Raw genomic sequence first — 14,284 nt, forward strand, 5'->3', positions numbered from 1 at the left:
CAGTTGCTCTCAAATAGATATCATAAAATGGCAATGCTGTTGGGAATAGGTTCCATAACAAAAGATGAAAATGTGGGACTATTACCACTATCAAATCTATCCTCATTGAGATACTCTGAACATTCATAATCAATAAGCTACACTCAGGACACATGTAATAATTAAGCAGACTACATAAACCCATGTAAAATTGATTAATAATTTGTACATATTCTCCAAAATGCATGATGAATTGCTGATGGGTTTTATTCCTATGGCTGAGGAAGCAATTATAATTTGATGTAGAAGTTCACAATCCATTCAACGGCTTCAGCTAACAGTGTGAATGGTTCTGATGCCACCAGGGTTGGATGTTTTAGGGCAGAAGTTAAGTATTTGGTCAATGGTTCATCAGCAATTGTTTGTTTCTTTACCAAACACAGAAATGTACAAAAAAGATGGGGAAAAAACTTGCCATTCATGCTGTGTGATAAATGGTTCACCTTTGACTCCTCAAAAGATTCTCCACCACCTATATAGCTCAAGTAAGGAATGTAATGAAATATTCACTATTTTCCTGGTCGGGTGCAGCCACAATGCTGAAGCAACTCAACAGCATCCAAGACAGAGCTGTTCATTCAACTGGTGTCCTGCCACTGGATTCATTATCCACATCTGCACATATACAATCTAAACAATACACCACAGCAACACAATTCAACTGCACTGCAACTACAAGTCTATTACCACCAAAATGAGCAGCAATTTTTGCAAACGCCATCTCCAAGTCATATAACATTTTAATTTGGATACACATGTTGTGTTTTCATCATCTGGATCATTACACTGAAATCCCCCAAGATTATCTGCTGCCGTGGAGTTTGCACATTCGCCTGGTGTTTGCGTGGGTATCGCCCCCCACAATCCAAAGATGTACAGGGTTGGTGGATTGGCCACGCTAAATTGCCCCTTAATTGAAAAAATGAATTGGGTGCTCTAAATTTATTTTTTAAAAAATATTTGTAATTTTCATCCAATTTTCTATCAAGAATTCATCAGTATCTTTGCTTTTCCAAACAAGAAGCAGAGGAGTAAAATGAGGACACCAGCTTGGTCAGGCAAAACAAAAGAATGAGGGGAAAAATGCACAAACTTTCAGGTGACTTGGAAATAGTATCTGCTGTAAACTGAATTTGACTTGCAGGCAGCAATCACCCTTTTCTGCGTTATTTCAAACTATCACTATTTTCTAATCAGCGGCACATAGACATGTTAACAAGAAACAGATTGCAAAAGTGAGTACTTTCACCTCCTTCCCATCATGCCAGTAATACAGGACAGCAGGATTCCGAAAGGTCTAAGAATCTATAGCTTTCACTCAACTGTCCTAACAATAGTTACCTGTACAATAGTTACTAACTTCCAACAGGAAATAATTTAATTTTCTTTGTATGACTCATTTGCAACCAAACCAACCATAAAGTTGAAAGGTAGATCAATTATTTCACTAACTTCCAATTTGTCGAAATCTCTGTGTTCTGACATTTCATCGTTTCGGTCATCTTTCAGTGCCTTCAGAAACTCACTCTTCTTGTCTGTCTTTACCCGAGTCAGTTTCATTACACGACATGTGCTGATCTCTATTGGAGGAGTGGTACTTGAAGGAATCTGAAAAGAAAAATGGAAGTATGTTTCAGAATTACCAAACTTCAGTGATAGCATTTTCCAAAACTAAAAAATGTGATTGGCCTCCTTGTGTTACATCCTTGAAATTCATAATGATGGGATTCATGAACCAGAATTGTACAAGGAATTTTATTTCAGATTTTTGCCAACTGTTCTAGTGCATGTGAACAGCAAATCAGCACCAGATTTCGGAGACAGATTCTGTAAAACAAGCAGATAAAATATGTAAAGCTGCATCACTGACTATTTATGACATTAGTAGGGAGAAGCAAGGCTTTGGTTTCCAGAGATATATGATCTTGGCTACAAAGTATGTTCAACTAATTTTGTGAATGCAAAGAAACAAATATCAGATTTCATTTTGGGCCTATGAAGACAACGTACAAGCTTTATAACCAGAATAGGTCACTTTATCAATTAATGATTGATAAAGAGTTTCCGAAATAAAAAGCAAACAAATTTGAGGACTTAGACAAGAATCATTTCTGCTCTGCAATTTTTTGTTGGGCATGACAGCTCTTCACTGTTTTAATCTCAACTCCTACCTCTTGTCCAGAAATCTTAATATCATTTGACTTTGTGAAGGGAAATAAAATTGATTTATTAAAAAAAAAAAGAGATTAAAACTAAAGATGCCACTAGTTAAATGCTTACATGGACAGTAAATTCAATACTGGTGAACATTTACGCCCTAGGGGCCCATATCAATAGGATGCTTTGCCTAATGAACTTTGCTTTCCTCACGGGCCTGAGTCAGTGGAAGAACAGTCACCAAGCCAGAACAGATGAAGTTAGCCTCTGGGAGAAAAGGGAAAAGATAGATAGTGTTATGCTTGGTGGATCCTGTACCTGGAACAAAGACACCTGGTCAATGTAAACCTTCTGTGTATGTGATACACAGTGCATAATTCTAATCTCGGAGTTAGCAGAGTGCTCCTTCTGATGTCTCTCCGAGATGGTGCTCTCCCTCCATGCTGGAAGAATAAAACAATCATAACCTGTACCTGAGATAGCCTGTATTTGAGTCTCCGGTGGTCAATTCGTAGAACTTCACCACAACAACTTTATATCAATTGATTTCTGGGGTGATGTATTTCATATTTTCACAATTCATTTATGCAAATATGTTTTTAAACTTACTGAAAGTACATATAGAGCAGGAAACAAAGTAGTTATAGGGGTGACGGCATTGGGGGATGGAAGGAGATGCATTTTCAGGAAAGGAAGCGTCAATGTACAATTGCTTAGATGTGACATTTCAGGCCAGAAAGAACAAGTAAGAAAAAGCATTCCAAGGTCAGAAAAGCAGAGCATAATGATCTAGACTACTCAGATGGAGTGAAGCAATGCTTTGAAAGAGCTTGATGACAAACATCTTAAAGTTAAGTCAGTGTGGCGCAACAAAAAAAAAAAAAACACAACTTGGAAAAGGCAGAGATGATCGGATTGATGTGTGGGACATGGAGCACTGGATTACCTCAAGTTTGTAAAGACACTTTAGGTAATTGAGAAGGGCACAGGAGAAATTAATCACCAAAATGAAAACTATATAGATTAGGTTTGAGCAGCAGTGTGGAGGTCAGAACATAAGTAAATGAAGTGCCAGTTGTGGAAGAATACTATCTTAGCAACAGATAAAGTAGGAGTTAGTATTAGTTTGGTCTGTGATAGCAAATAAGTGAGCAAGTTAAATAACCTGGCTGTCTACAATCCGATAATATTAAGCATTTTCAGGTGAGTTTCAGCTTTTTCATATGAGCAAGAAAACATGTTCCCTACTTTGGTGTATCAATGCTCTTCAATTCCAAGTTCAATGGACCATCCCATTTCCCAATTTTCTGAAAAATAACTTGAATCTCTATAATGACTTGCACATCTTCAAAAGTCCCACACTGCTTCACCACCAAGGAAATATAATTGTTTCATAATGTAAGCAAATATAAGAACCCACTTGCACAGCAAGGTTCAAAATGATTAATTTACGGATGTGGGCATCGCTGGTTCGGCCAGCATTTATTGCCCACCCCTCGGTGCCCTTCAGAAGGTGGTGGTGAGTTGCCTTCTTGAACCTCTGCAGTCCTTGAGGTGCAGGCACACCCACTGTGCTATTAGGGAGGGAGTTCCAGGATTTTGCCCCAGCGACAGCGAAGAAACGGTGATATATTTCCAAGTCAGGGTGGTGAGTGACTTGGAGGAGAACCGCCAGGTGGTGGGGTTCCCAGGTATCTGCTGCTCTTCTAGATGGCAATAGTCGTGGGTTTGGAAGGTACTGTGTAAGTAACCTTGGTGAGTTACTGGAGTGCACCTTGTCGATGGTACACATGGCTGCCACTGTTCGTCAGTGGTGGAGGGTTTGAATGTTTGCGGAAGGATGAGCAACCAAGTGGGTTGCTTTGTCCTGGATAGTGTCACGCCTCGAGTGTTATTGGAGCTGCACTCATCCAAGCAAGTGGAGAGTATTCCATTAACCTCCTGCTGTGTGCCTAGTAGATGGTGGACAGGCTTTTTTTTGCGCGGGGGGGGGGGGGGGGGGAAAGAGGTGAGGCACTCTCCTTTGCCTGATCAATTTAAAGTAGCACATGAAGAATTTCCACGTCAAAACACATGTGCACAGCACAAGAGTTGCAAAATAAAAGTCTGACCCTTCACTCAGTATCTGCTGCAAGCACTGGGAACAGCTTAGAATTCTGTTCTTCTGGCCACAAGGAGGCACCAGAGTGGAAGTTAAAAACAAAAGAGCCAGAGTCAAAGACAGTTCATACAGCTTGTACATTCTTGATGTAAATGTTGTGTCACATTACTACAAACATGTCAGACCGTGGCAGATTTCTAAACTAGCAGAAGACATGCGATTTACCATATTTACATACCAAATCAGCCAAATAAATTAAATTAAAAAATTTAAATGACCCAATTCTTTTTTTCCCCCCAATTAAGGGCAATTTAGCGTGGCCAATCCACCTATTTGCACATCTTTTGGAGGTATGGGGGTGAGACCCATGCATGCAAGGGGAGAATGTGCAAACTCCATGTCAGTGACCCGGGACCGGGATCGAACCCAGGTCCTCGGTGCAGTGAGGCAGCAGTGCTAACCACTGCACTACCCACTAAATAAATAACTTTAACTGAAATAAATTAATCTAGTCAAAAATTGTGAGCATGTCACTCTTTTATAGAAGTAGTGCTTGCCCCAAGATGCTAGTTATTTTCATTAATACTGAAATATACTGTGGCTCTATGTTCTATAGTTCTCCAGACTCCTATTCAAGATCCATGCTTTTGCAGTTAGAATATCCAAAAGCATTTTGTTCAGATAGATTTTTGATTTTCAAACACATCGCTACTTGACTTTTATTTTACATAACTCATTAACATAGTGGAAAAGGGAATTGTGTATGTCATCTACATGAATTTGGTAAGAATATGCACAGGAGGTTTGCAAATAGAAAGAGTGCATATAATTGAAGACCAACTTAATGGGTTGGTAGCTATTTAGGAGGTAGGGACAGAGTCAGGTTGATGGGTTAATCCTTCGATTGGTAAAACAGGACAATATTACCAAAGGATCAGCACTGATCGCAGTTTCTCGCTGTATATATTATTGATCAATGGAGAAAAGAGCATTGCATATCTAGTTCTGCACAAAATGACAATCAACTGTGTGGGTGCAAGCGGGGACTTTTTTTCTGGGTCAGCATTTGTTGCCCTTCCCTAGTTGTCCATGAGAAGGTTGTGGTGAGCTGTCTTCTTGGACCACTGCAGTCCCGGAGGCATAGGTACACCCATAGTGCTTTTCAGGAGGGAGTTCCAGGATTGACCTCGCGACAGTGAAGAATATTTCCAATTCAGGATGGTGAATGGGAACATCACTTCTTGGAGGGGACCCTGCTCTCTTGTCCTTAAGAGATGGTCATGGTCGTGGGTTTGGAAGGTGTTACTTTAGGAGCCTTGGTGAGTTCCTGCAGTGCAGCATGTAGATGGTACACATAGCTGCCACTGTTCATTGGTGGCAGAGGGACTGAATGTTTGTAAAAGGCATACCAATCATCCAGCCACTTTGCCCTGGATGGTGTTGAGCTTCTTCAGTGTTACTTGAGCTGCACTCGTCCAGGCAAGGGAGAGTATTCCATCAGACTCCTGACTTGTGCCTTGCAGATGATGGACATGCTTTAGGGAGACAGGAGGCGAGTTAATTGCCACAGGATTCGGATCCTCTGACCTGCTCTTGTAGCCACAATATGGCTAGTCCAGTTCAGTTTCTGTTCAACGGGAACTCCCAGGATATTAATAGTGGCAGATTCAACAATTGTAATGCCATTGAATCTCATGGGACATTAGTTAGGTCCTCTCCTGTAAGAGATGGTGTGTGGCGTGAATGCAACTTGCCACTTGTTAGCCCAAGGCTGGATATTGTCCAGTTGTGTTGCATTTGGACATGGACTGCTTTATTATTTGAGGAGTTACAAATGGTGCTGAACATTGTGCAGTCATCCATAAACATCTCCACTTCTGACCTGGTGATGGAAGGAAGGTCATTGATGAAGTAGCTGAAGATGGTTAGACCTAATACACTAATGTTTTAATAATCTTTATTGTCACAAGTCGGCATACATTAACACTGCAATGAAGTTACTGTGAAAATCCCCTGGTCGCCACATTCTGGCGCCCGTTCGGGTACACAGAGGGAGAAATCAGAATGTCCAAATTACCCAACAGCAAGTCTTTCGGGACTTGTGGGAGGAAACCCATACAGACACGGGGAGAAAGTGCAGACACCGCACAGACAGACAGTGACCCAAGCAGGAATTGAACCTGGGACCCCGGCGCGGTGAAGCACTAGTGCTAACCACTGTGCTACCGTGCCGCCCAGAGGAACTCCTTCAGTGCTGTCCTGGAGCGGAGATGATTGGCCTCCAACCACCACAACCATCTTCCTTTGTGCCAGGTATGACTCCAACCAGCAGAGAGTTATCTCCCTGATTCCCATTGACTCGTTTTGCTCGCGCTCCTTGATGCAATACTCAGTAAAATGCTGCCTTGATGTCAAGGGCAGTCAGTCATTCTCACCTCACCCATACAAAGAGATACAGATAGACTAAGTAAATGAGCAAAACATATAATTAGTGCTCCGTAATAAGTGTGAGCTTATCCACTTGGAACCCAAGGAAAAACAACTCAAAATTCTCTTAAAGATGACAAAAGTTGTGAAAGATCAGTGAGATTTAAAGTTCTATATACATAAATCACAGGTACAAAAAGGTAATCGAAAAGGCAATTGGAATATTGTCTATACTCAGCAGATCTGGCAGCATGAGGTTGGGGGGGGGGGGCACGGCGCGCGGAGAGAAAGAGGCATGGCCAGCTGCGTACTTCCAGCACCTGCTGTTTTCATTTCAAAATTCCAACAACAGCAGTATTTTGCTTTTATTTTACTGAGATTTTACCTTTATCTCAAGGTAGCCAGAATCCAATAATGAATAAGCAATCCTCAAGTTATAGAGAGCATTGGTGAGACTGTATTTGGATGGTTGCACTCAGTTTTAGGCACCAACTCTAAATAAAATAATATTGCCCAGGGAAGGGGTAGAGCACAGATTCATCAAAATTATACCAGCACTTAAAAACATAGGTACATTGTAGCATAAGTTTGGCTTGCGTTCCCTCAAGTTTATATATTCGAACGATGATCTAAGCACGGTATTGAAAATAGTCATGAGTTCAACATGATAGATACAAATAATCTATTTTCTCTGGGATTTTAACCCTTCATGTGCAAGAACCAGGAAGCCAGAATCTTCAAACTTGTGCAAGCCCATTTAGGAGCAAAAATCAGGAAACAAATCTTCACGCTAAAGATGATGGAAATCTGCAACTCATGACAATGTTGCATCAACTGAAATATTCACGCTCGATATATATTGCATCAAAAGAGATAGAACAGCAGCATGTAAATTGATATGCAGGCGAGATCAGTCATGATCCATTTGAATGGCAGAACAGGAACAAGGACTTGAATGGCTCAACTCCTGTTGCTATGTTCCCTGTATATGAGGCATTGACAAAGAGAACAAAATGGAGTAGCATAGTATCTTAAAACACAACGCCTTTAGATAAACACTTCCTCGTCCATAATCTGCAATGAAAGTAATACCAAAACAAGTTCCACCAATTGACATCATAATCTTTATTGGTGTCACAAGTAGGCTTACATTAACACTGCAATGAAGTTACTGTGAAAATCCCAGTCACCACACTATGGCGCCTGTTCGGGCAAACATAGGTGAATTGGACATTCTGAATTCACCCTAACAACACGTCTTCTGGGACTTGTGGGAGGAAACCGGAGCACCCGGTGGAAAGCCAGACACGGGGAGAACGTGCAGATTCCGCACAAACAGTGACCCTATGCAGGAATCGAACCAGGGTCCCTGGCGCTGTGAAGCAACAGTGCTAAATACTGTGCTACCGTGCCGCCCTTGCACACAACTGTTCTCTCACGGAGTTGTGCACCACAAACAAAAAACGAAACAGTTCTAGATCACTATTGAATATTGAAGTATTTTGGGACCTCAAACAGACTGGCAGTTCCAAAATAACGTTCAGAGCAGATTTTAATTAAGTCATGAAGGAGATAAATGACAATAACATAGAACACAAATTAAAATTGAATTGTATGTATTACAATCTTACCTCTTTTGGAGAGATGTGACAACTACTGCTGAACTGTACTGAAGGTTTGATCATCGCAATGGGACTTGTAAATGCTGAATCTTGGCCAGAGTAAAATAAGCCAGGTTTGTTCTCCCTTCCAGTAGATTTCCATGGTCCTGGCTACATTTGAAAACATATGGGGAAAAGGAAAACTCACATTATTTATTCTCAGAGTTGAAGATTAAGGAGAATCTTTCAGGATCTCAAAACGCATCAGAATCAACAAGACCTTTACGAAGCATGAGTAAACTGATGGGCTACAAAAGTGTGTTAGCAGATCCATTTGGGTTTCAAGTGTAGTTTGCAGTTTATCCTTAAAATAGACAGTATCAGATAGAAAGTATCTTTTTCACATAATTGTGGGTGTGGTCATCTAAAATGGCCACCCGCAAAGAATGGTGGTAATTGTGGTCAGGTTTTGGGACACAGACAAGACACAGTTTGTGTATTTGCAAACAACAGCTCAAACTTATGCAGGAACACACACCTGCTGAAGGCCACTCAAAGGTCCGCCTGGTACAATGGGCTCCAGATAGAAACTAACAATAAGTGGCAGACTCGAGGGCGCCCGTTTGCCTTATTTGGGAAGGCCGATGTGCCTTGGACACTAACGGCCATGGTCAATTAGGACCCGCCCAGCCATCAAGGTACCCACCTCTAATTGGCCAGGATCGATTAGGGTGATCAAAACCCTTTTGATCCATTGGATCCCCACCTGGAACCGCCGAAAAGGGCGCGAAAGATCGGAGGATAAGAAGAACTGCGCAACTAGCATTCAGTCTCTTTTGGACTGGCTCCTGACCACCAACTGCAGCACAGCTATCAACATCAGCCAAGTTCAACGACCCGCGACATCAACCAAAAGACGACCATTCAGCAGACGACCTAGCGGAGTTCCAGCCACAATATGTGAGGAAACAGAAAAGGCCTTATCTACGCTGCACCAAGCCGGTCATTTGGAAGTTAAGTCAAGGTCGTTCAAATCGATAGTCATAGTCTTAGAATGCATGAGCGTGTGATTTCTTAAATATATACTAACCTGGTGTCTAATAAATAGATTGTGATTGAACCGAATACTTGTGTGATCATTTGTCCAATACACGGGGTACACTCACACACTGTGGTCATTATTATTATTAAAAGAGACAGAAGTCAACATGGGTAATTCAATCTCTCCTATAGAAGAGATGCTCAAATCAGATTCTCCATAAAATATGCGGCATTCTAACTACTTCAATGGTTTAACTTTGCAGGCGAAGTGAAAATATGATGAAAATCTTTCTGCTCCTTCCTAAAGAGTTAAAGCCTTGAAATTGCCCTTGATGCCATTAACATACAAAATATGCTCCAGTTTCCTCCCACAAGTCCTGAAAGATGTGTTTGTTCGGTGAATTGGACATTGTAAATTCTCCCTCAGTGTACCCGAACAGGTGCTGGAATGTGGTGACTAGGGGATTTTCACAGTAACTTCATTGCAGTGTTAATGTAAGCCTACAACAACCCAGTTAAAATTCAGGTCAGATGGTTGCCATACAACTCCACCAAGCATCGACACCCTAACACAGGCATTGTCAAACTTGGGGGTGCGATCCACGGGTAGGTCACGGGCGGGTGTCGGGGAGCCATCCGTCACGGTGCTCCCGACCGTGCAAATCTGCACGCAACAGCCGGCTTTTAGCTATGCCGTCTGCAAGCGGCCTTCAAAATGGCCAGGAACATATTAAAAGAAATTCGGCCGCACTGCGCATGCGTGTCCGATCATCGGTGTGCATGCGCAAAACGATGATCGGGCACGCATGCGCAGTGCAGCCGCATTTTTTATTTTTTTTATAATATGGTCACAGCCTTTTTGCTTTTTTTTTTTTTAAAAACAAGTTTGGGGGGGTCAAAGGGACCCAAAACCATTTCCTCCATTTTTGTCAGCAACAAACAAGGTAAGAGAAAATGGTGGGTCGCGCCGGTCAGCCAGCGTGGGCCGCGAAGGTCAGCCGGCGTGGGTCGCGAAGGTCAGCTGGTTGGTAAAAATGGAAAAACACTGCCCTAAGACAATAAATGGTATTTTTGGCATCAAATCATATATACCCCTAGAAATTACAAGAAAATTAAATTAAATGAGTGGGTGGGCAATGTGACGGTGCTGGTTTGGGTGATCTTCAGCTGCTGAGTAGCATGGGAAGTAAGATTGAGTGTGGTGGGAAGTCTTTAAACTGCAGGGGTTTTTTTTATATACACGTCCCTTTTCACAGTCAATACGGCACAGAAATCTGCCCATTAGGCTATACCTACCATTACAAAAAAAAACAAGAATTTAATGAGGCTTCGCAGCTCTTTGCACTCAAGTCATTACCCCACAGCAGCAATTGCTGCCCTGGACCTCCATCCCCAGAATATTGTCTCACAACCCCAGAGGGTCTCAACCAACAATTTTGGAATCCCTATTCTAGAGCCAAATAGCAAGCTATCTTAGACCTGGTAACGTGCATTGAGAAAGGATTACTCAATAATCTCAATGAAGGAGCTCAATGTAGCAGTAATCATAACTGTGTTTTTAACTTAAATAAAGGCAATTGCCAGGGTATGAAGGAAGAGCTGGCTAAAGTGAACTGGGAAATTAGGTTAAGGAGTAGGTCAGCAGTGGCAGACCTTTAAGAAGACATTTCAGAAATCTCAGCCAAGATACACTCCATTGAGAAAGAAAGACAATGAGGAAGCAGCATCTGTGGCTAACTAAAAGTTAAAGATAGTATCAAATTGAAAGAAAAAAAAAAGTGTACGATCCTGTGAAGATTAGTGAAAGGGCAGGAGTTTGGGCAGAATTTTTTTTAAAGCAAAGAATTACTAAAAAAGGAGAAATTAGATTATGAGAGAAAGCTAGTTAGAAATATAAAAACAGATAGTAAGCGATTTGACAAAAATTTTATAAGGAAAAGAGCAATTAAAAAGTGAGCATTGGCCTCCAGAGTGCCAGTCTGAGGAACTAATAATGAGAAATCAAGAAATGGTGGATGCGTTGAGTGGATATTACGGTTCTGAAGATCACTTCAGAAGACGCAAAATCATCTAAAAACTACTTGTAAATCAACAGTTGAAATGGAGAGAGTCAGGGAAAAAAGGTACTCAGAGAACTACTAGAATCAATGGCTAACAGGTCCCCTGGACCTGGAGAACAAGTGGCTGCAAATATAGTAGATACATTCTGTGTAATCTTCCATAATTCCCTAAATTCTGAAAAGGTCCTACCAGATTTGCAAAAGGCAAACACAACTCATCTATTCAAGGGAGGGAGACAGTAAGAAGAAACTACAGGCCATTTAGCCTAACATCTGTCATGGAGAATATACTAAAATCTACTATTGAGGTTATAGCAAGTAACTTGGAAAATCTTGATGCGAATCTGGTTTTGAGAAAGGGAACTCATATTTGACTAATTTCTTAGAGTTCTTTGAGGAAGTAACAAGCGATGTGGATAAAGAAGCACCCGTGGATGCAATGTACTTGGATTTCCATAAGGCATTTTGGCAAAGTGCCATATAAAAAGGTTACTGCACAAAATAAGTGCTTATGGTGTAGGAGTTAAGGTGCTAGCATGGATAAAGGATTGGTTGGCTACCAGGAAGTAGATAGTTGGAATAAAAGGGTAATTTTCAGGTCAGCTAGCTGCAATAGGTGGAGTATCACAGGGATTGGTGCTGGGGTGTCAACTATGTACAGTCTATTACTTGAATGAAGATGCTGAATGTACGGTTGCTAAATGTGCTGATGACACAAAGATAGATAGGAGCGTTAGCCGTCAAGAGGACACGAGGGGCGCGATTCTCCTAAATGGAGACTAAGTGTTTGTGCCATCGTGAACGCCACGAAACGGGCACGGGGACTACACGGGCACGGGGACTACCGATTCTGGCCCCCACGGCGCTGGAGCAGTTCACGGCACTCCAGCCTCCCTTCCCGGCGCCAAATGGGCTCCGCGCCAACCCATGCATGCGTAGCTGGGCCACGCCAACCTGCGCAGGGGACTTCTTCAGCGCGCCGGCCCCGATGCAACATGGCGTAGGGGTTCAGGGGCCGGCCGCGCAACAAATTGGCCGGGGGGGAGAGAAAGAGCGGCCAGCCCGCCGATCAGTGGGCCCCAATCGCGGGCCAGACTCCATCAGAAGCCCCCCCTCCCCCGAGGGAGCACTTTTCCCCGCCCCACAGGCCGCCTCCCCGACCCTTCGCGCAGAGTTCCCGCCAGCAGCGACCAGGGGTGAACGGCACCAGCGGGTCTCTGCCGTTTCCGCGCAGCCGCTCGATTCATCCGGGCACGCGACCGGCGGCGCGCCAAACGCGCCAGCGCAAATGGTGTTGATTCTCCGCACCTCGGAGAATCGCACGCCGGCGTCGTGGCGCAGTTGCAGCGAAATCTCCGGCCCGGTGCTGGAAGAATCGCACCCAAGGAGTCTGCAAAGGGACACAGATAGAAAGCGAGTGGGCAAAATTTGGCAAACGTAATATAATGAAGGAAAATATCAGCTTGCCCAGAGAGATTGTGGTAAAGGGATCTAGGTGTCCTGGTATATGAATCACAAAAAAAAAAAAAAATAGTATGCAGGTACAGTATACAGGTGATTAGGAAGGCAAATGGAATGCTGTCATTTAATGCAAGGAGAATAGAATATACAAGTAAGGAAGTTTTGCTAGTTGTAAGGGCATTGGTGGAACCATGTCTGGAGTATGTGTACAGTTTTGGTCTCCTTACTTAAGAAAGGATATAATTGCATTAGAAGCAGCACAGAGAATGCTTACTTGCAAGCCGGATGCTGGCGCATCAGCTTCGAAAGCAGGACGCAGGTAGGGAGATCGGGGGAGTCAAGGACAGGGGAGGGAGCGTGGTGCGGAGTGGGGTTGGCATCAATGGGGTCTTCAGGGACTTCTACGAGGAATTGTACCGATCCGAGCCCCCACGGGAGGGAGGGAGGGATGGGCCGTTTCCTGAACCAATTGAGGTTTCCAAAGGTGGAAGAGGGACTGGTGGCGGGACTGGGGGCCCCCAATTGGGCTGGAGGAGCTGATCAAAGGGATAGGAAGCATGCAGGCGGGGAAGGCACCGGGGCCGGACGGTTTCCCGGTCGAGTTCTATAAAAAATATATAGACCTGTTGGGGCCGCCGTTAGTTAGGACCTTTAATGGGGCAAGGGAGGGGGTGGCTTTACCCCCAACGATGTCCCGGGCACTGATCGCCTTGATCCTGAAGCAGGACAAGGATCCCCTGCAATGTGGGTCTTACAGACCAATTTCCTTGCTGAATGTAGATGCCAAGATGCTGGCGAAGGTCTTAGCCACGAGGATTGAGGGCCGCAGATCATCCATGAAGATCAGACGGGGTTTGTGAAGGGGAGACAGTTGAACGCGAATGTGCGGAGGCTTTTGAACGGTATCATGATGCCGGCGAGGGAGGCGGAGATAGTGGTGGCGATGGACGCTGAGAAAGCCTTCGATAGGATAGAGTGGGGGTACCTGCGGGAGGTGCTGAAGAGGTTCGGGTTTGGGGAGTGGTTTGTCAGGTGGGTTAGGCTGTTGTATGAGGTCCCGATGGAGAGTGTGGCCACAAATAGGAGGAGGTCAGAGTACTTTTGGTTGCACCGAGGGACGAGACAGGGGTGTCCCCTGTCCCCCCTGCTCTTTGCACTGGCGATTGAACCCCTGGCTATGGCACTGAGAGAGTTGAGGAACTGGAGGGGGTTGGTGCGGGGCAGGGAGGAGCATAGGGTGTCGCTTTATGTGGACGACCTGCTGCTGTATGTGGCGGACCCGGTGGGAGGAATGCCAGAGGTAAATGAGGATCCTCAGGGATTTTGGGGACTTTTCAGGGTACAAGCTCAATATGGGGAAGAGCGAGCTGTTCGTTGTTCAGCTAGGGGACCAGGAG

At 43.8% G+C, this 14,284-nt stretch overlaps 1 protein-coding gene across 5 annotated transcripts in view; it reads right to left on the reverse strand.

Annotated features, from left to right (window-relative positions):
• The window catches only part of gpbp1l1 (GC-rich promoter binding protein 1-like 1), a 130,728-nt gene that overhangs the window by 39,131 nt on the left and 77,313 nt on the right, over window positions 1–14,284 (reverse strand). For all 5 annotated transcript variants that reach the window (XM_072510818.1, XM_072510819.1, XM_072510822.1 and 2 more), the window contains 2 exons: window positions 8,356–8,496; window positions 1,492–1,647 (listed from right to left, as the gene is read on the reverse strand). In XM_072510818.1, the coding sequence (XP_072366919.1) occupies window positions 1,492–1,647; window positions 8,356–8,496 (297 nt within the window). The remainder of the gene's footprint in view (window positions 1–1,491; window positions 1,648–8,355; window positions 8,497–14,284) is intronic.

This window comes from Scyliorhinus torazame, chromosome 7 (assembly GCF_047496885.1).
Source record: "Scyliorhinus torazame isolate Kashiwa2021f chromosome 7, sScyTor2.1, whole genome shotgun sequence".
Taxonomy (NCBI): domain Eukaryota; kingdom Metazoa; phylum Chordata; class Chondrichthyes; order Carcharhiniformes; family Scyliorhinidae; genus Scyliorhinus; species Scyliorhinus torazame.